The sequence below is a fragment of the Squalius cephalus genome, assembly GCF_949319135.1.
Source record: "Squalius cephalus genome assembly, chromosome: 23".
In the NCBI taxonomy this organism is placed as follows: domain Eukaryota; kingdom Metazoa; phylum Chordata; class Actinopteri; order Cypriniformes; family Leuciscidae; genus Squalius; species Squalius cephalus.
Window position 1 is genome coordinate 32,136,201 of NC_137144.1, and position 25,550 is coordinate 32,161,750.

The 25,550-nt window shown below is 40.2% G+C and overlaps 1 protein-coding gene across 1 annotated transcript; it reads right to left on the reverse strand.

Moving 5' to 3' along the window:
* Positions 1 to 1,514: 1,514 nt before the first annotated feature.
* On the reverse strand, positions 1,515 to 25,006 carry lipcb (lipase, hepatic b). Its single transcript, XM_079859641.1, has 9 exons — positions 24,828 to 25,006; positions 24,478 to 24,662; positions 21,712 to 21,891; positions 21,095 to 21,212; positions 16,759 to 16,992; positions 15,912 to 16,157; positions 15,668 to 15,782; positions 12,244 to 12,462; positions 1,515 to 1,862 (listed from the first exon to the last, which is right to left on the reverse strand). The coding sequence occupies exons 1-9, from the start codon at positions 24,898 to 24,900 to the stop codon at positions 1,742 to 1,744; spliced, it is 1,491 nt and encodes a 496-aa protein (XP_079715767.1). The 5' UTR covers positions 24,901 to 25,006; the 3' UTR covers positions 1,515 to 1,741.
* Between the last annotated feature and the right edge of the window lie 544 nt (positions 25,007 to 25,550).

The window sequence follows — 25,550 nt, forward strand, 5'->3', positions numbered from 1 at the left end:
CATGATCGTTGCTATGGAAGCCTCTGTCCGCCACGGAATAAAAGATTAAAAAAGCAATTGCAACTTTCTCTCGCAATTCACACTTTGCAATTTATATTGCAATCATGATCTTTTTCCTGCAATTGCGATTCTGAACTTTTCTCGCAATTCTGACTTTTATCTCACAATTCATACATTTTTATTGCAAATATGACTATTTTCCTGCAATTGCAATTTTTTCTCGCAATTACGACTTTTTCACAATTTTATTTCTTCAGAATTCTGACTTTTCTCTCAATTGCGCATTTTTATCTCTTGCAATTATGACTTTTTATCTCGCAATTCATACATTTGTATTGCAATTATGACCTTTTTCCTGCAATTGCGATTCAGAATTTTTCTCGCAGTTCTGACACTTTTTCTCACAATTCATACATTTTTATTGCAAATATGACTATTTTCCTGCAATTGCAATTTCCTCGCAATTCAGATTTCTCACGATTCAGAATTTTTTCTCACAATTGCGACTTTTTCACACAAAACAATCTTCAGAATTCTGACTTTTCTCTCAATTGCGCATTTTTATCTCTTGCAATTCAGACTTTTTATCTCACAATTCAGACTTTTTTTCTTGCAATTCATACATTTGTATTGCAATTATGACCTTTTTCCTGCAATTGCGATTCAGAATTTTTCTCGCAATTCTGACACTTTTTCTCACAGTTCATTATATTTTTCTGGCAATTTTTCTGGCAAAAGACTTTTTTCTAGTTATAAAGTCCTGCTTACGAGGAAAAAGTTGCAATTCACTTGTATTATTTTATTCCTTGGCAGAAACAAGCTTCCACTCATTCCAGATGACTGAAGTAACTGAAAGTGTTTTTGGGATGTTCAAATCCAGCGTTTGCTGTGAAGATCCGCTCACGTGGAATTGTACGAAATGTTGATTTGACCCCCCCGTTACGATTATTCCCTGCAAATGTGTTTTAAGGTTTAGCTGCAGTTTCCCTGTAGAGGATTCTCACGGTACTATTAACACAAAGGTTTAGTTTACAGTCCTTCAGTGGCGTCCGCTGAGACTCATCCTCATCCTCCTGCGGATGGGCGGCAGTCTCAGGTGTGTGAAGGGCCGCTCGCCGAGGGAACATCCCGCGTGGGTTTGAGGACGCTTCCCTTCATCCTCTCTGACAGAGAGCAGGACTTTGTGTCACGTCCATCTCAGCAGGTGTAAACTATGTACAGTAACTGGAGAATTTCTGTTATATTCGAAGGTACATTTTGATACTTTTCTTTTGTTCACCTCTAGACAAGAGTTTGTCAAGTCCAGGCCGGCCGCCGAGCCACATCCGGTTCTTCTTTTCCATACTGCCGTCTGCCATGAAGAAACAAAGCGGCACTTCGGTGGTTTTGCGGCGGCCTGGACTGGAGGACATCTGAATATTTGCCTGTATTTGACTTTTAATTTTTACGTAGTCTTGGTGAAATTTCATAGAGGAAAAGTGCACTGAAAAAAAAAAGTCTTAATTGAGTCCAAATGTTGTAGGTGAAAATAGGCCGAACACTAAAATTGAGAAACGAATGAACAAAAAAGATTAATACTGCTGTCTGTTAATGTTCACTGTGTTTTATACAGTACCTAAATTTTTGTTCACTTTGAACATTTTTACGTAACATTTCAAAACGTATTGTGCAAAGAGATGTAATTTTTTTGGAGTACTTGAAATGCATTAATAAAAAGACTGGGTTGAATGGCTGGGAGTCTTCATGTCTGTGTCTCCGTCCTCTGAGCGTTTGCCTTCGACGAGGATCTGCAGCGTTTGAACTCCTGCTCCTCTGAGGCCTTCAGAAGCGTGACTTCACCGGAAACACCACAGAACCACATCCTGCACAGAGATCAGATACTGATATATCAGACACCACACACTCCACTCAGTCCTTTCACTGATAGATCAGACACCACACACTCCACCCAGTCCTTTCACTGATAGATCAAACACCACACACTCCACCCAGTCCTTTCACTGATAGATCAAACACCACACACTCCACTCAGTCCTTTCATTAGATCAGACACCACACACTCCACTCAGGCCTTTCATTAGATCAGACACCACACACTCCACTCAGTCCTTTCACTGTTAGATCAAACACCACACACTCCACTCAGTCCTTTCATTAGATCAGACACCACACACTCCACTCAGTCCTTTCATTAGATCAGACACCACACACTCCACTCAGGCCTTTCATTAGATCAGACACCACACACTCCACTCAGTCCTTTCACTGATAGATCAGACACCACACACTCCACTCAGTCCTTTCATTAGATCAAACACCACACACTCCACTCAGTCCTTTCATTAGATCAGACACCACACACTCCACTCAGTCCTTTCATTAGATCAGACACCACACACTCCACTCAGTCCTTTCATTAGATCAGACACCACACACTCCACTCAGTCCTTTCATTAGATCAGACACCACACACTCCACTCAGGCCTTTCATTAGATCAGACACCACACACTCCACTCAGTCCTTTCACTGATAGATCAGACACCACACACTCCACTCAGGCCTTTCATTCGATCAGACACCACACACTCCACTCAGTCCTTTCACTGATAGATCAGACACCACACACTCCACTCAGTCCTTTCACTGATAGATCAAACACCACACACCCCACTCAGTCCTTTCATTAGATCAGACACCACACACTCCACTCAGTCCTTTCATTAGATCAGACACCACACACTCCACTCAGGCCTTTCATTAGATCAGACACCACACACTCCACTCAGTCCTTTCATTAGATCAGACACCACACACTCCACTCAGTCCTTTCATTAGATCAGACACCACACACTCCACTCAGTCCTTTCATTAGATCAGACACCACACACTCCACTCAGTCCTTTCATTAGATCAGACACCACACACTCCACTCAGTCCTTTCATTAGATCAGACACCACACACTCCACTCAGTCCTTTTATTAGATCAGACACCACACACTCCACTCAGGCCTTTCATTAGATCAGACACCACACACTCCACTCAGTCCTTTCACTGATAGATCAGACACCACACACTCCACTCAGTCCTTTCATTAGATCAGACACCACACACTCCACTCAGTCCTTTCATTAGATCAGACACCACACACTCCATTCAGTCCTTTCATTAGATCAGACACCACACACTCCACTCAGTCCTTTCACTGATAGATCAGACACCACACACTCCACTCAGTCCTTTCATTAGATCAGACACCACACACTCCACTCAGTCCTTTCACTGATAGATCAGACACCACACACTCCACTCAGTCCTTTCATTAGATCAGACACCACACACTCCACTCAGTCCTTTCATTAGATCAGACACCACACACTCCACTCAGGCCTTTCATTAGATCAGACACCACACACTCCACTCAGTCCTTTCACTGATAGATCAGACACCACACACTCCACTCAGTCCTTTCATTAGATCAGACACCACACACTCCACTCAGTCCTTTCATTAGATCAGACACCACACACTCCACTCAGGCCTTTCATTAGATCAGACACCACACACTCCACTCAGTCCTTTCACTGTTAGATCAAACACCACACATTCCACTCAGTCCTTTCACTGATAGATCAAACACCACACACTCCACTCAGGCCTTTCATTAGATCAAACACCACACACTCCACTCAGTCCTTTCACTGATAGATCAAACACCACACACTCCACTCAGGCCTTTCATTAGATCAAACACCACACACTCCACTCAGTCCTTTCACTGATAGATCAAACACCACACACTCCACTCAGGCCTTTCATTAGATCAAACACCACACACTCCACTCAGTCCTTTCACTGATAGATCAAACACCACACACTCCACTCAGTCCTTTCACTGATAGATCAAACACCACACACTCCACTCAGGCCTTTCATTAGATCAGACACCACACACTCCACTCAGTCCTTTCACTGATAGATCAAACACCACACACTCCACTCAGGCCTTTCATTAGATCAAACACCACACACTCCACTCAGTCCTTTCACTGATAGATCAAACACCACACACTCCACTCAGTCCTTTCACTGATAGATCAAACACCACACACTCCACTCAGTCCTTTCACTGATAGATCAGACACCACACACTCCACTCAGTCCTTTCACTGATAGATCAAACACCACACACTCCACTCAGGCCTTTCATTAGATCAAACACCACACACTCCACTCAGTCCTTTCACTGATAGATCAAACACCACACACTCCACTCAGTCCTTTCACTGATAGATCAAACACCACACACTCCACTCAGTCCTTTCACTGATAGATCAGACACCACACACTCCACTCAGTCCTTTCATTAGATCAGACACCACACACTCCACTCAGGCCTTTCATTAGATCAGACACCACACACTCCACTCAGTCCTTTCATTAGATCAGACACCACACACTCCACTCAGTCCTTTCATTAGATCAGACACCACACACTCCACTCAGTCCTTTCATTAGATCAGACACCACACACTCCATTCAGTCCTTTCACTGTTAGATCAAACACCACACACTCCACTCAGGCCTTTCATTAGATCAGACACCACACACTCCATTCAGTCCTTTCACTGTTAGATCAAACACCACACACTCCACTCAGGCCTTTCATTAGATCAGACACCACACACTCCACTCAGTCCTTTCACTGATAGATCAAACACCACACACTCCACTCAGTCCTTTCATTAGATCAGACACCACACACTCCACTCAGGCCTTTCATTAGATCAGACACCACACACTCCACTCAGTCCTTTCACTGATAGATCAGACACCACACACTCCACTCAGGCCTTTCATTAGATCAGACACCACACACTCCACTCAGGCCTTTCATTAGATCAGACACCACACACTCCACTTAGTCCTTTCACTGATAGATCAAACACCACACACTCCACTCAGTCCTTTCACTGTTAGATCAAACACCACACACTCCACTCAGTCCTTTCACTGATAGATCAAACACCACACACTCCACTCAGTCCTTTCACTGATAGATCAAACACCACACACTCCACTCAGTCCTTTCACTGATAGATCAAACACCACACACTCCACTCAGTCCTTTCGCTGATAGATCAGACACTGCACACTCCACTCAGTCCTTTCACTGATAGATCAGACACTGCACACTCCACTCAGTCCTTTCACTGATAGATCAAACACCACACACTCCACTCAGTCCTTTCATTAGATCAGACACCACACACTCCACTCAGTCCTTTCACTGATAGATCAAACACCACACACTCCACTCAGTCCTTTCACTGATAGATCAGACACCACACACTCCACTCAGTCCTTTCACTGATAGATCAAACACCACACACTCCACTCAGTCCTTTCACTGATAGATCAAACACCACACACTCCACTCAGTCCTTTCACTGATAGATCAGACACTGCACACTCCACTCAGTCCTTTCACTGATAGATCAGACACCACACACTCCACTCAGTCCTTTCACTGATAGATCAGACACCACACACTCCACTCAGTCCTTTCACTGATAGATCAGACACTGCACACTCCACTCAGTCCTTTCACTGATAGATCAGACACCACACACTCCACTCAGTCCTTTCACTGATAGATCAAACACCACACACTCCACTCAGTCCTTTCACTGATAGATCAAACACCACACACTCCACTCAGGCCTTTCATTAGATCAGACACCACACACTCCACTCAGTCCTTTCACTGATAGATCAAACACCACACACTCCACTCAGGCCTTTCATTAGATCAAACACCACACACTCCACTCAGTCCTTTCACTGATAGATCAAACACCACACACTCCACTCAGTCCTTTCACTGATAGATCAAACACCACACACTCCACTCAGTCCTTTCACTGATAGATCAGACACCACACACTCCACTCAGTCCTTTCATTAGATCAGACACCACACACTCCACTCAGGCCTTTCATTAGATCAGACACCACACACTCCACTCAGTCCTTTCATTAGATCAGACACCACACACTCCACTCAGTCCTTTCATTAGATCAGACACCACACACTCCACTCAGTCCTTTCATTAGATCAGACACCACACACTCCATTCAGTCCTTTCACTGTTAGATCAAACACCACACACTCCACTCAGGCCTTTCATTAGATCAGACACCACACACTCCATTCAGTCCTTTCACTGTTAGATCAAACACCACACACTCCACTCAGGCCTTTCATTAGATCAGACACCACACACTCCACTCAGTCCTTTCACTGATAGATCAAACACCACACACTCCACTCAGTCCTTTCATTAGATCAGACACCACACACTCCACTCAGGCCTTTCATTAGATCAGACACCACACACTCCACTCAGTCCTTTCACTGATAGATCAGACACCACACACTCCACTCAGGCCTTTCATTAGATCAGACACCACACACTCCACTCAGGCCTTTCATTAGATCAGACACCACACACTCCACTTAGTCCTTTCACTGATAGATCAAACACCACACACTCCACTCAGTCCTTTCACTGTTAGATCAAACACCACACACTCCACTCAGTCCTTTCACTGATAGATCAAACACCACACACTCCACTCAGGCCTTTCATTAGATCAAACACCACACACTCCACTCAGTCCTTTCACTGATAGATCAAACACCACACACTCCACTCAGTCCTTTCACTGATAGATCAAACACCACACACTCCACTCAGTCCTTTCGCTGATAGATCAGACACTGCACACTCCACTCAGTCCTTTCACTGATAGATCAGACACTGCACACTCCACTCAGTCCTTTCCCTGATAGATCAGACACCACACACTCCACTCAGTCCTTTCACTGATAGATCAGACACCACACACTCCACTCAGTCCTTTCACTGATAGATCAAACACCACACACTCCACTCAGTCCTTTCACTGATAGATCAAACACCACACACTCCACTCAGTCCTTTCACTGATAGATCAGACACTGCACACTCCACTCAGTCCTTTCACTGATAGATCAGACACCACACACTCCACTCAGTCCTTTCACTGATAGATCAGACACCACACACTCCACTCAGTCCTTTCACTGATAGATCAGACACCACACACTCCACTCAGTCCTTTCACTGATAGATCAGACACCACACACTCCACTCAGTCCTTTCACTGATAGATCAAACACCACACACTCCACTCAACCAGCTGATCGATGTAGGAAGGTTTCCCGCTGTTGCTCAAGTTCATCAATAGTGGACATGATACTCAGCAAATAAATAATCAGATTTTCAAAAAAGATCTCAACTGCTTTAATATCCATTACAGATGTACCATCACCCAAACACTAGTTACTGCAATAAAAGCATACATGTATATCAATCAAACTGTTACACAGTCTGTCATTTTACCCATGTAATGCATTGAACACTTAATAAACTTGTTTCATTTTCTTGTCCGTTTGTTTTATGAGCTTTTGTTCGACTGGGTCCAGTCGTAACTTAATATTTTTGAATTATAAAAAAAACATTAAGGTATGACTGGACCCAGTCGAACAAAAGCTCATAAAACAAAAGCATGGTCATGTTTTTACCATGCTATTACTTAATTTGCCCCCTTTTTATTGATTTTTTTTTTTTATGTATTCTTTGAAAAAAGAACTACAGCAGAACCAGTGTGATGCAAGAAAAGCTATATTTTTATAGATAACTCAGAATTTCCGACTTGGAATTTCTGATTAAGAATTTCCAACTAGGAATTTCCAACCATGAATTTCCGAATAAAAATTCCTAGTCACAGTCTCCTAGTCAAAAACTGTTGGAAATTCTTAGTCAGAAATTCCAAGTCGGAAATTCCTAGTCAAAAACTCCTAGTCGGAAATTCCAAGTCAGAAATTCCTAATTGGAAATTCCTAGTCGTAAATTCCTAGTAGGAAATTCCAAGTCAGAAATTCTTAGTCGGAAATTCCTAGTAGGAAATTCCAAGTCGGAAATTCCTAGTAGGAAATTCCTTGTTGGAATTTCCAAGTCTTTCTCCAAGTAAACAATTCTGAGAAGGAAATTCCTAGTCATAGTCTCTTAGTCGAAAATTCTGACTTGGAAATTCCTAGTCATAGTCTCTTAGTCGAAAATTCTGACTTGGAAATTCTTAATCAGAAATTCTGACTTGGAAATTCTTAATCAGAAATTCTGACTTGGAAACTCTTAGTCAGAAATTCCAAGTCGAAAATTCCAAGTCGGAAATTCCTAGTCGGGAATTTCAAGTCGGAAATTCTGAGTTGGAAATTCTTAGTCAGAAATTCCTAGTAAGAAATTCCTTGTTGGAATTTACAAGTCGTTTGTAGCATGTATAAGATAGTGCTGGATGGCAGAGGCAGGCTAAATACACATTGATTGTGCAGATATTAGATATATCTATCTATAAATTACAGAAACGTTTGACGTTGTTTGGATGAGAAATACTAAAGATATCGTTAAAAATATCAGTAAAAGAAGCACTTAGTAGGTTGTGCTTTAAAAATAAACATTCTGACATTAGAGGGTTGTATCATTCAAAGAAGCCCCAAGAAGGTTGTGGTTTAAAAATAAACATTCTGACATAAACACGATGAAAACCACTATTTTCTGTTTCAAACTTTCACATGGCATCTTTAGGTTATAATAACATAATTCAAATCCAGATTTTGATTTTCAAAGATTTATTATAAAAACTGATTATTTTTTCCCAAAAATGCAATAAATTCATGACACTTTTTTTTTCAAAATGCAATTAATCCATTGAATCAATATAAAAGTTATTTTTTATCATACTGAAACTGTTGAAATCAGCCATCGCTGAGAAATATCTCCTAAACTTTTTTGACTGTGATCAGCTCACAAAAAGCATTTTGCACTAGTATAAATAAATACATAATAATCAATAAAAATAAACATGAATAAGATTTATTCATGTTTCTTTTTTATTCATTTTTAGCGATTGCAAAAAATAACTAGATAAATCACATTTTTTTTTCTGTAATTAATCACAATGAATCGGCATTAAAAAACCTAAATTTTTTTATATATTTTAGAATGTAATAATTTCACAGGTAATCTCCAAATTAATGTAGAAACAACATAAAGACAGTATATTTTAAATATTTGTCTAAAATGTAGGAAATATACAGAAATTTAATAAAGTTATCAAACAGTTTGGACTGCATAAATTTAAATTATATATAGATGAATCCTTATTAAAGTTACAAAATTCTTTAGTCAAGAGCAGCAAGTGTTTTTCTCTGTCACCTTTGTTCTTTGATTAACTTTACTGACAGAAAGCTTTATTGGCTGCTGTCACTTTAAGACCAGCCGCTACTGCACAACACATCTCACACGTGCCTCATTCTCTCACAACTATTTGCGTTCATTTAAGACTTTATTTCACTAATTTAAGACTGCTCAGTCTGCTCTTATGAGGATACTCGACAAAACGGACATTTTGGCATAATTGCGTGTGTTAGTGTTCGTTCAAATTCAAACCGAAAGAGAACTCTATTCTGGCGCTCAATTTGTCTGGGCTTGAATGGTTTAAAAACATTTGCATGAATAAAAGCGCATCATATAATGTAATGCCAGCCAAAGGATGACAGAAAAATGCTGCGTTAATTGCATTAAATATTTACCAATGAGTCTTCTCTTCCCATTTCTCCCAGTGACGCTTATTCAACTTCCCGCATCTACTATCTGCGCAGATATTCACTGTGCAACTGGGTTGTAGGTTGCCAGGTTGAGCTCACATGGGTTGAAATTTGTGTTGATTGAGTGAGTAGGATGCGTTTCATACAAGATCTGGCAACTGGAAAACCTTTGAATAATGTGATTATTCATATAACGAGGTTTGGGCCATACAAATTACGGGAGTTTCACGGGAGAAATAACAAAACGGGAGGGGGGCGGGAGATGGGTGTGAAATACGGGAGACTCCCGGGGAAAACGGGACCCACACACACCAACCAACAGCGCACAGCCATATTTAAAGGAAAGTGGCATCAAATCTCGCGATACTAGCACAAAGTCTCACGATAAGGTGAACCCGTAGTGTGGAGCCGTGAGAAGGGAAAATAAGGCAGTGAAAATACCTGAGTTACACGTTCTCCTAGTCAAAAATTCGGAGTTGGAAATTCCTAATCAGAGTCTCCTAGTCGAAAATTGGAAATTCTTAGTCAGAAATTCCAAGTCGGAAATTCCTAATTGGAAATTCCAAGTCGGAAATTCCTAATTGGAAATTCCAAGTCGGAAATTCCTGGTTGGAAATTCCAAGTCAGAAATTCCGAGTTGAAAATTCCTAGTCTCCAAGGTCGAAAATTGGAAATTCTTAGTCAGAAATTCCAAGTCAGAAATTCCTAATTGGAAATTCCAAGTCGAAATTCCTAGTAGGAAATTCCAAGTCGGAAATTCCTGGTTGGAAATTCAAAGTCGGAAATTCCTGGTTGGAAATTCCAAGTCGGAAATTCCGAGTTGAAAATTCCTAGTAGGAAATTCGAAGTCGGAAATTCCTGGTTGGAAATTCCAATTCGAAATTCCTAGTAGGAAATTCCAAGTCGGAAATTCCTGGTTGGAAATTCAAAGTCGGAAATTCCAAGTCGGAAATTCCTGGTAGGAAATTCCAAGTCGGAAATTCCTGGTTGGAAATTCCAAGTCGAAATTCCTAGTAGGAAATTCCAAGTCGGAAATTCCTGGTTAGAAATCCCCAGTCGGAAATTCCTAGTAGGAAATTCCAAGTCGAAATTCCTAGTAGGAAATTCCAAGTCGGAAATTCCTGGTTGGAAATTCCAAGTCGGAAATTCCGAGTTGAAAATTCCTAGTAGGAAATTCTAAGTCGAAAAAAAAGTCTCTTAGTCAGAAATTCTGAATTGGAAATTCTTAGTCAGAAATTACAAGTCAGAAATCCCCAGTCGGAAATTCCTAGTAGGAAATTCCAAGTCGAAATTCCTAGTAGGAAATTCCAAGTCGGAAATTCCTTGTTGGAAATTCAAAGTCGGAAATTCCGAGTTGAAAATTCCTAGTCTCCAAGGTTAAAAATTGGAAATTCTTAGTCAGAAATTACAAGTCAGAAATTGCAAGTCGGAAATTCCTAGTAGGAAATTCTAAGTCGAAAAAAAAGAGTCTCTTAGTCAGAAATTCTGAATTGGAAATTCTTAGTCAGAAATTACAAGTCAGAAATCCCCAGTCGGAAATTCCTAGTAGGAAATTCCAAGTCGAAATTCCTAGTAGGAAATTCCAAGTCGGAAATTCCTTGTTGGAAATTCAAAGTCTGAAATTCCAAGTCGGAAATTCCGAGTTGAAAATTCCTAGTCTCCAAGGTTAAAAATTGGAAATTCTTAGTCAGAAATTACAAGTCAGAAATTGCAAGTCGGAAATTCCTAGTAGGAAATTCTAAGTCGAAAAAAAAGAGTCTCTTAGTCAGAAATTCTGAATTGGAAATTCTTAGTCAGAAATTACAAGTCAGAAATCCCCAGTCGGAAATTCCTAGTAGGAAATTCCAAGTCGAAATTCCTAGTAGGAAATTCCAAGTCGGAAATTCCTTGTTGGAAATTCAAAGTCGGAAATTCCTGGTTGGAAATTCCAAGTCGGAAATTCCGAGTTGAAAATTCCTAGTCTCCAAGGTTAAAAATTGGAAATTCTTAGTCAGAAATTACAAGTCAGAAATCCCCAGTCGGAAATTCCGAGTTGAAAATTCTTAGTCGGAAATTCCTAGTAGGAAATTCCAAGTCGGAAATTCCTAGTAGGAAATTCCAAGTCGGAAATTCCTAGTTGGAAATTCCAACTGGGAAACTCAAAGTTGAAGTTTCTTAGTTGGAAATTCCTAGTTGGAGTTTCATAGTCAGAAAATTCCTTGTCTCAGTCTTCTAGTCAGAAATTCTGCGTTGGAAATTTTAATCAGAAATTCCGAGTTAGAAATTAGAATTGAAATTTCTGATTAGGAAACTACAACTTGGAATTTCTGACTAAGAATTTCCAACTCGGAATTTCCGACTCTTTTAGACGAATTTAAACATTCATTTACTGGAGAAGCAAAATGACATTGTATATTAAAATATTAAGATATTCACATGACATCAGGTAATAAGTCTTGTTTTCAAAAAAATTATAAAATTTAAAAAATATTTATATTTTGGTAACACTTTACAATAAGGTCTCATTCTGCTCTGAAATTCAATGAAACTCACTTTTCCTGACTCTCTCCTGATTTAATCCTGATTCTCCACACACTGAGCTCCATGTCCTGATCGGGTCCGTTCCAGCTCATGATGTTCCTGATGTTCCTCAGCCAGTTTGACCAGACCAGCTCTCCCTTCCAGACCAGTCTGATGGAGGTCAGGTGACCCAGATCAGCGGCCACCGCAGCCAATGAGGTGAAGGCCTTCGGACTGCTGCTGTCCTGATACCTGCACATACACACGACATTGATCCAGTGATGATGACGTGTTGTTAACGACCCGCAGCAGCAGCTGATTGATTGATTATTGACCAACAGTGCTTATATATTAAAGTTCTTCAGCGTGAATCAACGTTAGGTTACTGCAGTTCTCTAACTCGCCATCTCATTGTCTTAAGGAGTGCAAACAGGATTCCTTCTGTCTCTGATAGTTCAGACTGTTTTATCCAGTAAAAGCCTTGAGTTTAACTGTACAATCGTCCTCCTTCAGCTCGAGCTTCTCGTGTCTTTCTGCTGTCAAATCTGACCTGATTTTATCAAGTAAACACAAGAATAACTTTGATATTATTTGTAATATTTCAGCTGAACTGAAGCATGTTTACTTGATTATCCAGATATCATTTATTATAAAAATCATGAGTATTAAAAATTATCATCAGGCTTTTAAGGAAGCTTTATTAGTTAATCTCTTAATCATCATCATATTGCATTATGTATTAAAACTACAGAGATTTGATCATAATACTAAAGCTTTTAAATATGATCTAACTAAGACATATTATTGGCAGATCTTGATATTTATTTGCATTTTATGTATCTGTTATACTGTTATAAAGATCTCATTGATTTACATTACAAGCATCAGAATTTCATCACTTTTTGTCCATATAAATATCAGCATCTGCAGAAAACTAAAGTTAATATAAATAAAATTGAGCTGTTTTTTTCCTCCATAAAAGCCTGATGTATCAAATATGATGCAAAACATAAAACACATATGCATACTTATTTAGAGGGATTTTCTTTTAAATTTAGTCTAAAGCTTCAATAAACTGCTCCATTGTTTCCCCATGCTATTATTCCCAGGTCAGGCTGTACAGGGAGCATGTGAATGTTCAGTGGTGTTGTGGACTCACAGGGTGAGGGGAAGGTCTCGGCTCAGTCGACTAATGTTCTTCAGTGTGTATTAGACTAATGTTCTTCAGTGTGTACTAGACTAATGTTCTTCAGTGTGTACTAGACTAAAGTTCTTCAGTGTGTACTAGACTAAAGTTCTTCAGTGTGTACTAGACTAAAGTTCTTCAGGCTGTACAGGGAGCATGTGAATGTTCAGTGGTGTTGTGGACTCACAGGGTGAGGGGAAGGTCTCGGCTCAGTCGACTAATGTTCTTCAGTGTGTATTAGACTAATGTTCTTCAGTGTGTACTAGACTAATGTTCTTCAGTGTGTACTAGACTAAAGTTCTTCAGTGTGTACTAGACTAAAGTTCTTCAGTGTGTACTAGACTAAAGTTCTTCAGTGTGTACTAGACTAAAGTTCTTCAGGCTGTACAGGGAGCATGTGAATGTTCAGTGGTGTTGTGGACTCACAGGGTGAGGGGAAGGTCTCGGCTCAGTCGACTAATGTTCTTCAGTGTGTACTAGACTAATGTTCTTCAGGCTGTACAGGGAGCATGTGAATGTTCAGTGGTGTTGTGGACTCACAGGTGAGGGGAAGGTCTCGGCTCAGTCGACTAATGTTCTTCAGTGTGTACTAGACTAATGTTCTTCAGTGTGTACTAGACTAATGTTCTTCAGGCTGTATAGGGAGCATGTGAACGTTCCGTGGTGTTGTGGACTCACAGGGTGAGGGGAAGGTCTCGGCTCAGTCGACTAATGTTCTTCAGTGTGTACTAGACTAAAGTTCTTCAGTGTGTACTAGACTAATGTTCTTCAGTGTGTACTAGACTAAAGTTCTTCAGTGTGTACTAGACTAAAGTTCTTCAGTGTGTACTAGACTAAAGTTCTTCAGTGTGTACTAGACTAATGTTCTTCAGTGTGTACTAGACTAAAGTTCTTCAGGCTGTACAGGGAGCATGTGAATGTTCAGTGGTGTTGTGGACTCACAGGGTGAGGGGAAGGTCTCGGCTCAGTCGACTAATGTTCTTCAGTGTGTACTAGACTAATGTTCTTCAGGCTGTACAGGGAGCATGTGAATGTTCAGTGGTGTTGTGGACTCACAGGTGAGGGGAAGGTCTCGGCTCAGTCGACTAATGTTCTTCAGTGTGTACTAGACTAATGTTCTTCAGTGTGTACTAGACTAATGTTCTTCAGGCTGTATAGGGAGCATGTGAACGTTCCGTGGTGTTGTGGACTCACAGGGTGAGGGGAAGGTCTCGGCTCAGTCGACTAATGTTCTTCAGTGTGTACTAGACTAAAGTTCTTCAGTGTGTACTAGACTAATGTTCTTCAGTGTGTACTAGACTAAAGTTCTTCAGTGTGTACTAGACTAAAGTTCTTCAGTGTGTACTAGACTAAAGTTCTTCAGTGTGTACTAGACTAAAGTTCTTCAGTGTGTACTAGACTAATGTTCTTCAGTGTGTACTAGACTAATGTTCTTCAGTGTGTACTAGACTAATGTTCTTCAGTGTGTACTAGACTAATGTTCTTCAGTGTGTACTAGACTAATGTTCTTCAGGCTGTACAGGGAGCATGTGAATGTTCAGTGGTGTTGTGGACTCACAGGGTGAGGGGAAGGTCTCGGCTCAGTCGACTAATGTTCTTCAGTGTGTACTAGACTAAAGTTCTTCAGTGTGTACTAGACTAATGTTCTTCAGTGTGTACTAGACTAAAGTTCTTCAGTGTGTACTAGACTAAAGTTCTTCAGTGTGTACTAGACTAAAGTTCTTCAGTGTGTACTAGACTAATGTTCTTCAGTGTGTACTAGACTAAAGTTCTTCAGTGTGTACTAGACTAATGTTCTTCAGTGTGTACTAGACTAAAGTTCTTCAGTGTGTACTAGACTAATGTTCTTCAGTGTGTACTAGACTAAAGTTCTTCAGTGTGTACTAGACTAATGTTCTTCAGTGTGTACTAGACTAAAGTTCTTCAGTGTGTACTAGACTAATGTTCTTCAGTGTGTACTAGACTAAAGTTCTTCAGTGTGTACTAGACTAATGTTCATCAGTGTGTACTAGACTAAAGTTCTTCAGTGTGTACTAGACTAAAGTTCTTCAGTGTGTACTAGACTAATGTTCATCAGTGTGTACTAGACTAATGTTCTTCAGTGTGTACTAGACTAATGTTCATCAGTGTGTACTAGACTAATGTTCTTCAGTGTGTACTAGACTAAAGTTCTTCAGTTGTACTAGGCTAATGTTCTTCAGTGTGTACTAGACTAATGTTCTTCAGGCTGTACAGGGAGCATGTGAATGTGCAGTGGTGTTGTGGACTCACAGGGTGAGGGGAAGGTCTCGGCTCAGTCCCCGTGTCCCGTTGAGCGAGAGGAGCAGCGAGGTCTCGACCGGCTCCATCAGGTTCGTCAGCTGGACTCGGATCTGGTAGTGAAACACTGCGGGAGAGTGAAGAGAGTGTGTGTTCGCTATATATAAACACCTTCTCCTTTAGCCTCCCCTGCTGTTTTATCCAGACGCTCGTCTAGACTCAAACCTGGGCCTCAATCACCAGCGCATTGACTGACCTTTATAGGGAGCTTCTGGGCCGGTTTTGAGGTACAGGCCTTTAGCCTTCCTCCCCGCGCGCTCTTGACGCACATCGTAGCCTAGCGTGTTGCAGCGCATCTGTTTGCAGTCCAGACACTGGCCTTTGTTGAAGGTGCTGTCGTCACGGCAACGGTAGCCTATTATGAGCTGGCTGGTGTTGATCAGGGAGTCGGTGAAGAGTTTCACTGCGCGCTCGTGGGCACATTTAATGGTCTTAGGAACACCTACAAAAACACCATGAGTCATTTTAATGACAGTCTAGTCTAGTGTAGAATATGCACTTTTAAAATAGTAAGTGAAACACTGCTTTATTTAGTATGCTACATGATGCCTCACACTGAATGAGTCTGTCCTATTTTGAATCATTGGGTTTATGTAAATATGACTAGATGGATGCATTTGGCCATTGAAGTGTTTGAGTTTGTGTGTATATATTTTCATATATATTAGGAAGTGAATCAATAAAAACTTTAGCTGGACAATAACTTTATTCTAGAGCTGTGCTGTAAAGCCAAAACAATCTCTGTTACTGTAATCTCCTGTTATCACTGTAAAGCTGCTGTGAAACACATATTGTTAAAAGCGCTGTATAAATGAAGGTGACTTGACTTGACTTCATTTTAATTATTAATTGTAATTTAAATCTTTTTGCATTTAAAGCTTATCACCAAGACAAATTCCTTGTGTAATTCCAAACTGGCAATATCTCGAGACCCCTGAGGACAAGAACACGTCCAGGTCGAACGGCCCCTTATCTTGCATGTTCGCTTCATCATCTTACAAACCTATATCAGCAATATTTCCCCACACGGGTCGGGTCGGTACCTTGCAGGCCGTACTGGAAGACGTTACTGTAAATGTCCAGCATCTTGCATCCGGGCTGAAAGGATCCTCCGTTGGGATAGAAGTCCACGTGCGCGACGCTCTGCTTGATTCCCACTCCCGGCATGATGCTGGACTTGGTGAAGGTGTGGATGGCGTCCACAAACCGAGCGTCGTCCGGAGACAGTCTGTCGAACGCCGGCAAACCTTCAAAGTGCGGCCCGGCCGGATCCAGACCTGCGTCACACAACACACATCAGTGTGTACTAGACTAATGTTCATCAGTGTGTACTAGACTAATGTTCATCAGTGTTTACTAGACTAATGTTCATCAGTGTTTACTAGACTAATGTTCATCAGTGTTTACTAGACTAATGTTCTTCAGTGTGTACTAGACTAATGTTCATCAGTGTGTACTAGACTAATGTTCATCAGTGTGTACTAGACTAATGTTCATCAGTGTGTACTAGACTAATGTTCATCAGTGTGTACTAGACTAATGTTCATCAGTGTGTACTAGACTAATGTTCATCAGTGTGTACTAGACTAATGTTCTTCAGTGTGTACTAGACTAATGTTCATCAGTGTGTACTAGACTAATGTTCATCAGTGTGTACTAGACTAATGTTCATCAGTGTGTACTAGACTAATGTTCATCAGTGTTTACTAGACTAATGTTCATCAGTGTGTACTAGACTAATGTTCATCAGTGTGTACTAGACTAATGTTCATCAGTGTGTACTAGACTAATGTTCATCAGTGTGTACTAGACTAATGTTCATCAGTGTGTACTAGACTAATGTTCATCAGTGTGTACTAGACTAATGTTCATCAGTGTGTACTAGACTAATGTTCATCAGTGTGTACTAGACTAATGTTCATCAGTGTGTACTAGACTAATGTTCATCAGTGTGTACTAGACTAATGTTCATCAGTGTGTACTAGACTAATGTTCATCAGTGTGTACTAGACTAATGTTCATCAGTGTGTACTAGACTAATGTTCATCAGTGTGTACTAGACTAATGTTCATCAGTGTGTACTAGACTAATGTTCATCAGTGTGTACTAGACTAATGTTCATCAGTGTGTACTAGACTAATGTTCATCAGTGTTTACTAGACTAATGTTCATCAGTGTGTACTAGACTAATGTTCATCAGTGTGTACTAGACTAATGTTCTTCAGTGTGTACTAGACTAATGTTCATCAGTGTGTACTAGACTAATGTTCTTCAGTGTGTACTAGACTAATGTTCTTCAGTGTGTACTAGACTAATGTTCATCAGTGTGTACTAGACTAATGTTCATCAGTGTGTACTAGACTAATGTTCTTCAGTGTGTACTAGACTAATGTTCATCAGTGTGTACTAGACTAAAGTTCATCAGTGTGTACTAGACTAAAGTTCTTCAGTGTGTACTAGACTAAAGTTCTTCAGTGTGTACTAGACTAATGTTCATCAGTGTGTACTAGACTAATGTTCATCAGTGTGTACTAGACTAATGTTCATCAGTGTTTACTAGACTAATGTTCTTCAGTGTGTACTAGACTAATGTTCATCAGTGTGTACTAGACTAATGTTCATCAGTGTGTACTAGACTAATGTTCATCAGTGTGTACTAGACTAATGTTCATCAGTGTGTACTAGACTAATGTTCATCAGTGTGTACTAGACTAATGTTCATCAGTGTGTACTAGACTAATGTTCATCAGTGTGTACTAGACTAATGTTCAAGACAGGCTGTGATGTTGGCTTGAGAAAGCCTGACTAGAACGTTTGAACAACTTTGAAAAGCTGGAAGTTTGAAAGTTTTCACGGCAATATAGATAGATAGATAGATAGATAGATAGATAGATAGATAGATAGATAGATAGAATAGCATGTTTCCAGCATGAATTATTGGGCTACATTGCTAGCATGATTTAACACATTGCTTGGATATTAGCAACATGTTGTTAGCATGATTTAACACATTGCTAGCATGTTTTAACCCTAAAAGGGCAAGACCGTAAAAAGTATCAGAAAATTAATTTATTGCTATTTTCCCACTTATTAGGACACAAATAATACAATTTTATGTTGTTAACGCTTGTATCCCCAGGATACGTCACTCCTTTGGGTTATAAATTCAGTGAAAACAGAATGCTTGTTTGGCAATGCTTGTTACAACATGTTAGCCATTCTCTCATAACTTAAAGTAAACATTCTTTGTAAAATTCTGTTGAACAATAAGTTTAATGCCTATTTATATTAGCCTACTGTATCATGTTTAGTATGCACATTTCTAGGCCCTATAAATTATCTACATGACCAAAACCTGTTGTACACAATCTACTTCATGCCTTCTGTCTGCTGTACATATATACACATATCATATGTGTTTGTTTGTTTGTTTGTTTGTTTGTTTAAGTTGGCCCGTAGCTTCATTGGCGAGGTAGCCTAAGGAGGGAGACCCAAAACCCCAGGTGGAAAAATACCTGACACTCTTTCTTCCTCTTGCCATAGACAGTGCTGACAGAAATTGTCTGAAAAAATGTATTGTTGACCTAAAACTGAATTAAATGTAGCTAACTAAGTGATCAAATGATCAAAATGGTTGAATATAAACTTTGATTTAAGAGTATTAAGTACTGAATTGGTTTTCAAAAACAGGCCACAAAGTACAAAGTCTGTAGACCACAAAGTCTATTTTATACCCTTGAAAGAGTGACGTATGCCCTGAGATACAAACATTTACAGACAGATTATAAAAAATGTAAAAATTAAATTCATAAAATGTCAACATTAACGTAATAAGTTAATGCTTAACAACAACTTTTAAAAAATGTAAGTCCCCTCCAAATATTGTAAAAATGTGCAGTTGATCAACTTTTATCTGAAGGTGAGTAGATTTCCCACTACGGGGGGGGGGGGGGGGGTCATGTAGTAAACGCTGCCCGTTAAACACAGAATGTATGAACGAAGTCACCAGATCTAAATATTCACAACAAACACCCTTTCAATATGAAACCAAGAAATGAGACCTACACTTCCCCTGCCTCTCCCCAAACCTCGCAAATGTCTGTATACCACAGGATATAAAAACCTGTTTAGTGTTAACGTGAATAAGCATAATTGTTAGCATATGTTAACATTTTGCTAGAATGATTTAACATCATTGTAAGCATGTTTTAACATGTTGCTAGCATGATTTAACATCATTATTAGCATGTTTCTAGCATGATTTAACATTGCTAGTATGTTTTAACATGTCACACGATTGAACACGTTGCTAACATGTTTCTACCATGAATTAGCACATTGCTAGCATGTTGCTAGCATGAATTGACACATTGCTTGAATACTTTTGCATGTTTGCTAGCATAAATTAGCAGTTTTAAGAACTGTAATTTTTAGGAAACCGGGTAAGTCGGATTTATTAGAAAATATAGAGCAGACTGAAGGTCTCAAGTTTTGTGTTTGTAGTTTGAAAGCCCAGGAGGAGTAAAGCCTGAAGTACACTTTGTTTTTTACTCGTATGCTAGTGTGTACAGTCGAACACAGCTGGTCGACACTTGCTGGTCGAAATGTTTCATCTTTATCTCCAGAGGTCGGCACAGGGGGCGGAGCTTTAAGAGCTTGTGTCGGCACAGGGGGCGGAGCTTTAAGAGCTTGTGTCCTCTTACCTCACACACAAACATGCACTGATAATTTCAAAAACTTTTACCCTTTTATGCTTAAACCGGAGTCAGAATGATGGAGAGACTCAAGAAGAAGTGACAACATGTAGAAGCAACAGGACATTTCTGAATGTTTAGTTGAAGAATTTATGAAGATGATGTGGAGTTATCTTCTAGTCACTGATTAGCATATTCTGTCATGATAATCTATAAATCATGTTCCCGGGGGCGGGGTTTATGTAAATTTTAGGGTTAGTGATGTCACTTAACTTGAACGCTGAACTTTGAGCGTTGTAACTCTGCAGATGTTGTTTATGCTCAAACATCAACATTACACACTAACTAAAGTTAGACAAGTGAAATCAAATTCAACCATCCCTTTAAACAAGTATTTGTCAATGGCTTCCACAAGCTAACATAATGAGCATCAGATTAGGATGTTTAGCTCTTTAATTGGTCTTTATTACGCACATTTGATTTCAGTGTGGCTGATTTAACAGTTTTCATCAGAAGTTGTTGGAGAACGGCTCTCTTTCTACTCTAAATGGGAAGTTTCAGACTGAATGATGTTAAGAACTTCTCTTGTTAATTCTCCTGACGCACGTCCTGTTAACATGATCAGTGGTCAGATGGTGGTACTACACTCCACTGACTCTGATGTGTGTGTTTGCCTTCTTCATACCAGTAATGCGTCCCACTTTCCTGCGTCCTCTGAAATGGCTCCCCGCAAACCCAGCCACATGCGCTCCCAGACTGTAGCCAATCAGATGGACCCGATCCAGAGAGAGATGACCAGCTTCCTGTCCAGAGAGGAAGTGGCGTCAGGACTCAAACACTTACTGATGCACAGACAGTATGGAGCCTTTTCACACGCAAAGCTTTTTATATTTTAATTTTTTAAACAAATTCTCCATGAAGTTCTTCTTTTTCATGGAATATTGCAGTGTTTATTGTAAATGATTAATAGGTGCACATCATCATTATTGTGTTAATAATCTTGAATCAGAATCAGTTCCTTTTGCAGCATCTCTTCTCTGATGACGAGGGCGGGGCTATAAACTGTCACTCACAGGAGATCAGCCAATAGAAAACCACAATCATCCAATCAATTCCCACGGACACAATCAAGCCCCGCCCACATTTGCTCTTGTTCCAGAAGCGTTTCATTCGCATGGGGAATTGGGAAATTATATTTGTTATAGTTTCCCGTTCACCACTTTGGCGAAACCACTGAACCACCAGCATGTTTAGGTTTTTATATGCGGTTTCATTCCCAGAACCATTAAAGATGGTCATTACCTCCAGCCATTGGAGCAGCGCGGCCACGTCCCGGCCCACCTGTCTGCTGTTCTTGGCTGCGATTGGATACGGCTGAAGGGCCAGAGTCCTCCAATCACTGATGAGCACGTTGACCTGCGCGAGCCGGACCTTCAGCGCAGACGCCAGATTAAAGATCCACTGCTCCATGAGTCCGTTCATCTGAGAAGAGCACAGTCATCATCATAAGCTTCTCAAAGCGCCGGACTCAAAATAAGCAGTACATAGAACAAGAAATAAAAAACAAAGTAAACATCAACAAGCAAATGCTTGTTTAAAAAAAGCTTTAAAAATGCCAGGTCTGAGCTTCTCTAAATTCAAGAGAAAGAGAGTTCCAAAGAGTGGAAAGCCCTGTTCTCATAGATCTAAAGCGGGTTAGTGGAAGTCAGCAAATGAGACTGAAGAACACAGTCTGGGATTGGGGATGTAAGGGATTAACAGTGTGGAGAAATAATGAGGAGCCAAGCCATGATGTAATGCTTTGTATATCAGCATCGTAATTTAAAATCGATATGAAACCTCACCAGTGCAAGGGCTCCAAACCAGGAGAGATCTGATCGCATGTCCTGGTCCCAGTCAGGACCCTGGAGCCAGAGTTTTGTACATATTGGAGATTATTGAGTGTGGATTTAGAAACTACGGATAAAAGGGCGCTACAGTAATCTATACGAGAGACAACGAATGAGTTTATCAGCTTTTCAGTAACAGAGAAGTTTAGCATAGGGCGCAATCGTGCTGTATCCCTGAGGTGATAAAGTGATGCTTTAACAGTGCTCAGTACAAAAGAATGTACGTCTGGGCATCAAAAATTACTCAAAGATTCCTCATTTTTCTGTGAGTCTCCAGAAGAAACATGATAAATCAAAGTCTTCGTTGTAAACCCAAAGAAAACATAGTCTTTAAATGAAACATCCAAAACGCCTCTCGCTGTAGAAGTGTTCGATCAATGTTCCACCACTTTCTCGATGCCTGCGCACTCGAGCTGGTCAGTGTTAGGGTTATGATCAATAACATGTCTGAAGTCACATCGCGTCTTCGAATAGCTGATTTATGTTCTATTTCTAATCCTCAGTGACCTCCATGTTTTTCCGTCTAGAAACACAATTAACACATCTAGAAAATTAATAGATGAAAAATTATATTCAACTGAAAAAGTAATGGAATCTAATCTTGGATTGATAAACTTTACAATTCATGCAATTCTTCTTCGCTATCTTCCCAGATGGGAAAACAGTCCTTACCCAGTACTGGAATTAAAGTCCAAAAGGGTTATTGTTATAAAGTCCAATTCATATTTACCCATGGACAAATAAGCATAACTCGGTTCCAGAATTGTGTTTTGATTGGAACAAGTGCAGAAATCTTTAATGCTTCTGGAACAAACCCAGTCTGCAATGAATCATTATAATACTTGTACAGTAGGGCTCAAGAAATGGAAGCAATATTTAAGTAAGCTTGTGGGAATAGCTGTATATTTCATGCTTGAAACCTCCCTCGAGAGAGTCTCAGAATCAAACTGTGAGAAATGAGAGAAAGAAACACCAGCAAACCAAGATGGACCGAAGAGTGAAGCCGTGTTTGCGAACATCAGCGATTTTAGAAATAAAAACACAAAGGAAACAGATAGTTGTTGAGAAACAGAAAAGATGGTAACAGCCTTAAGCAATCTATTTATGGTTTGGAACAAGTGTCTGGGATGGCCTTGATTGTTTACAATAGTCGGAGTTATGATATGATCTTTCGGTTTTAGTTAATGCTCTGTAGTCGCCCAGAATATTCTTCCAGGCTTGATCACAGACCCAGTAAGACGCCATTTCCGCTCCATTTGTCATTATATGGAGGAGCAGAGCTGAAAGTGAGGGATCAAACCTATCTAGATTAGAGCAGTATCTAACTGTAGATCTTTCTCCTCCAATGATGCAGATCCCTTGAATCGTTCCCTTCCCTCCGTCTCGAGGAACTGCATGTTTGTTGGCACATGAACCGAGTCGAACAGCAGCGATACGCCGCGTTCACAGGCAATAAACATGGCTAGAGGAAAAAACAGTGCATTAAACAGAAAGCTCACTATTGCTCTACACATCATCCCAGCTGACAATATGTTCCAAGAACGTTCCCATTAAAGTATGAAAATGTTTTCTGAACGGTAAAAACATCCCGTTTCTTAAATGTTTTAGAAGTTTTTTCTTGGTTGTGAATGTTGAGGAAACATTCCATTCTTCACACATTATGGGAATGTTACTTGTGAATGATCTCTGAACGTTCTGAAACTAGTAACATGTAAAAAAGGTTAGACAAATGTCCAACTAAACGTTTAAAGTAAAAAAAATTTTGTGCTAACATTTTGAGAACATTACCTAGCAAGCAATTTTACATATAAAAGAAGTCTAATAGCCATCCAAACACATCCTGGAGTCTAAAACAAGGCAAAATTTGGGTAATGTAATAGATATCTAACGATAGCCCAAGAATAGACTAGATATGAACGCATCATTTGCTTACATGATGGAATATCAAACATCTCGCAAGTTATTTTGGCAAAAACGACATGTAACCAAGTTCAGGATTATTTAGCCTTATATCGGGTCTATAGTAAACCTAGACGGTGAAATGACGGCTTTTGCTCGCCGGGTACTAAAGAGCAGATAACTGTGAATGAACATTATATGAATGTTACTGTAAGACTTGAGAGGGAACGTTGTGTAACACTGAAACGCTGATCTCTCTGATGATGTTTCTGTGCCGTACCGTCCACCCGTGTATGATGAGCACCAGAGGAAGGCTTGTATTGTATCCGCATCTCTGGAGGCTTTCGGAGCGGAACGGGACCAGGGCGCAGGTCTCCTCAAACACCGAACCCTCGGCGTACAGATGGAAGCTGGACTTCAGCAGCGTCTTCACTGGAGTCTTCACTGGAGTCTTCACTGGAGCCTCTGGAGAGAAAGCCAGATGTGTAATGTGTAACTGCAACTCTTTCCATGGCAAACCTTCAAAGAGCCTCTCTGAGAACATGCAATTACAGAGTGAAGTTCAGTGTGTCAGACTAAAATAAGAGCTGCGTGTGCCGGTCCGTGGTTCAGGACTCGAGATCTTCTTACCTGTGGTGTTTGAGTCTCCTCTCACAGAGCCGGTGAACACACACATGAGGAGTAAAGCGCTCAGGACTCTCATGATCAACAGGATCCGCTTCTGCTCTTCTGCGGGAGTCTGAAGAAATACTCAAGGTAGAGAGTGTGTGTGTGAGAGAGCGGGAGACGGTTAGAGAGTGTGTGTGTGTGAGAGGCAGTGGGAGGGGCCTGAGTGACTCATGGGAACCCATTCTCCGCTCTGATTGGCTGCTGTTCTGCCACTGTTTGAAGAAAGGGAAGTACAGGGTTAATGCGTTCGCTCTCGCCACTCTTTCTCTTCCACTGGTTTTAGTTCATGAATGCTTTGGAATACAGACCTCTTTTAGAGACGAAAGCAGATTATTGCAGAAGTGGAAGCAGATATGAAAGTGTTAAAAGGTTTGATAAGTTTACTGTACAGCAAATGTACTGAATGAAGAAATAATTATTCTACACAATATATATATTTTACAAAATAATTTGGACATGGCTATTAAATCGAAGCCATATGTTTAACCGTACATGTTCCAAAATTGAAGTTGATAACATAATTTCAGCCGCTAAAAGGTTTAAAGTTCATATCAAAATGGTTTTAACCGGATTAATTTTGAGTGTTTAATGATAAATACTAAAATATGTGACAGATAGGGGAAAAAACAAAAGCTCATCATTTGGACAGAGAAAAAGATGTTATCAAGGTTTGCTTGATCTCTG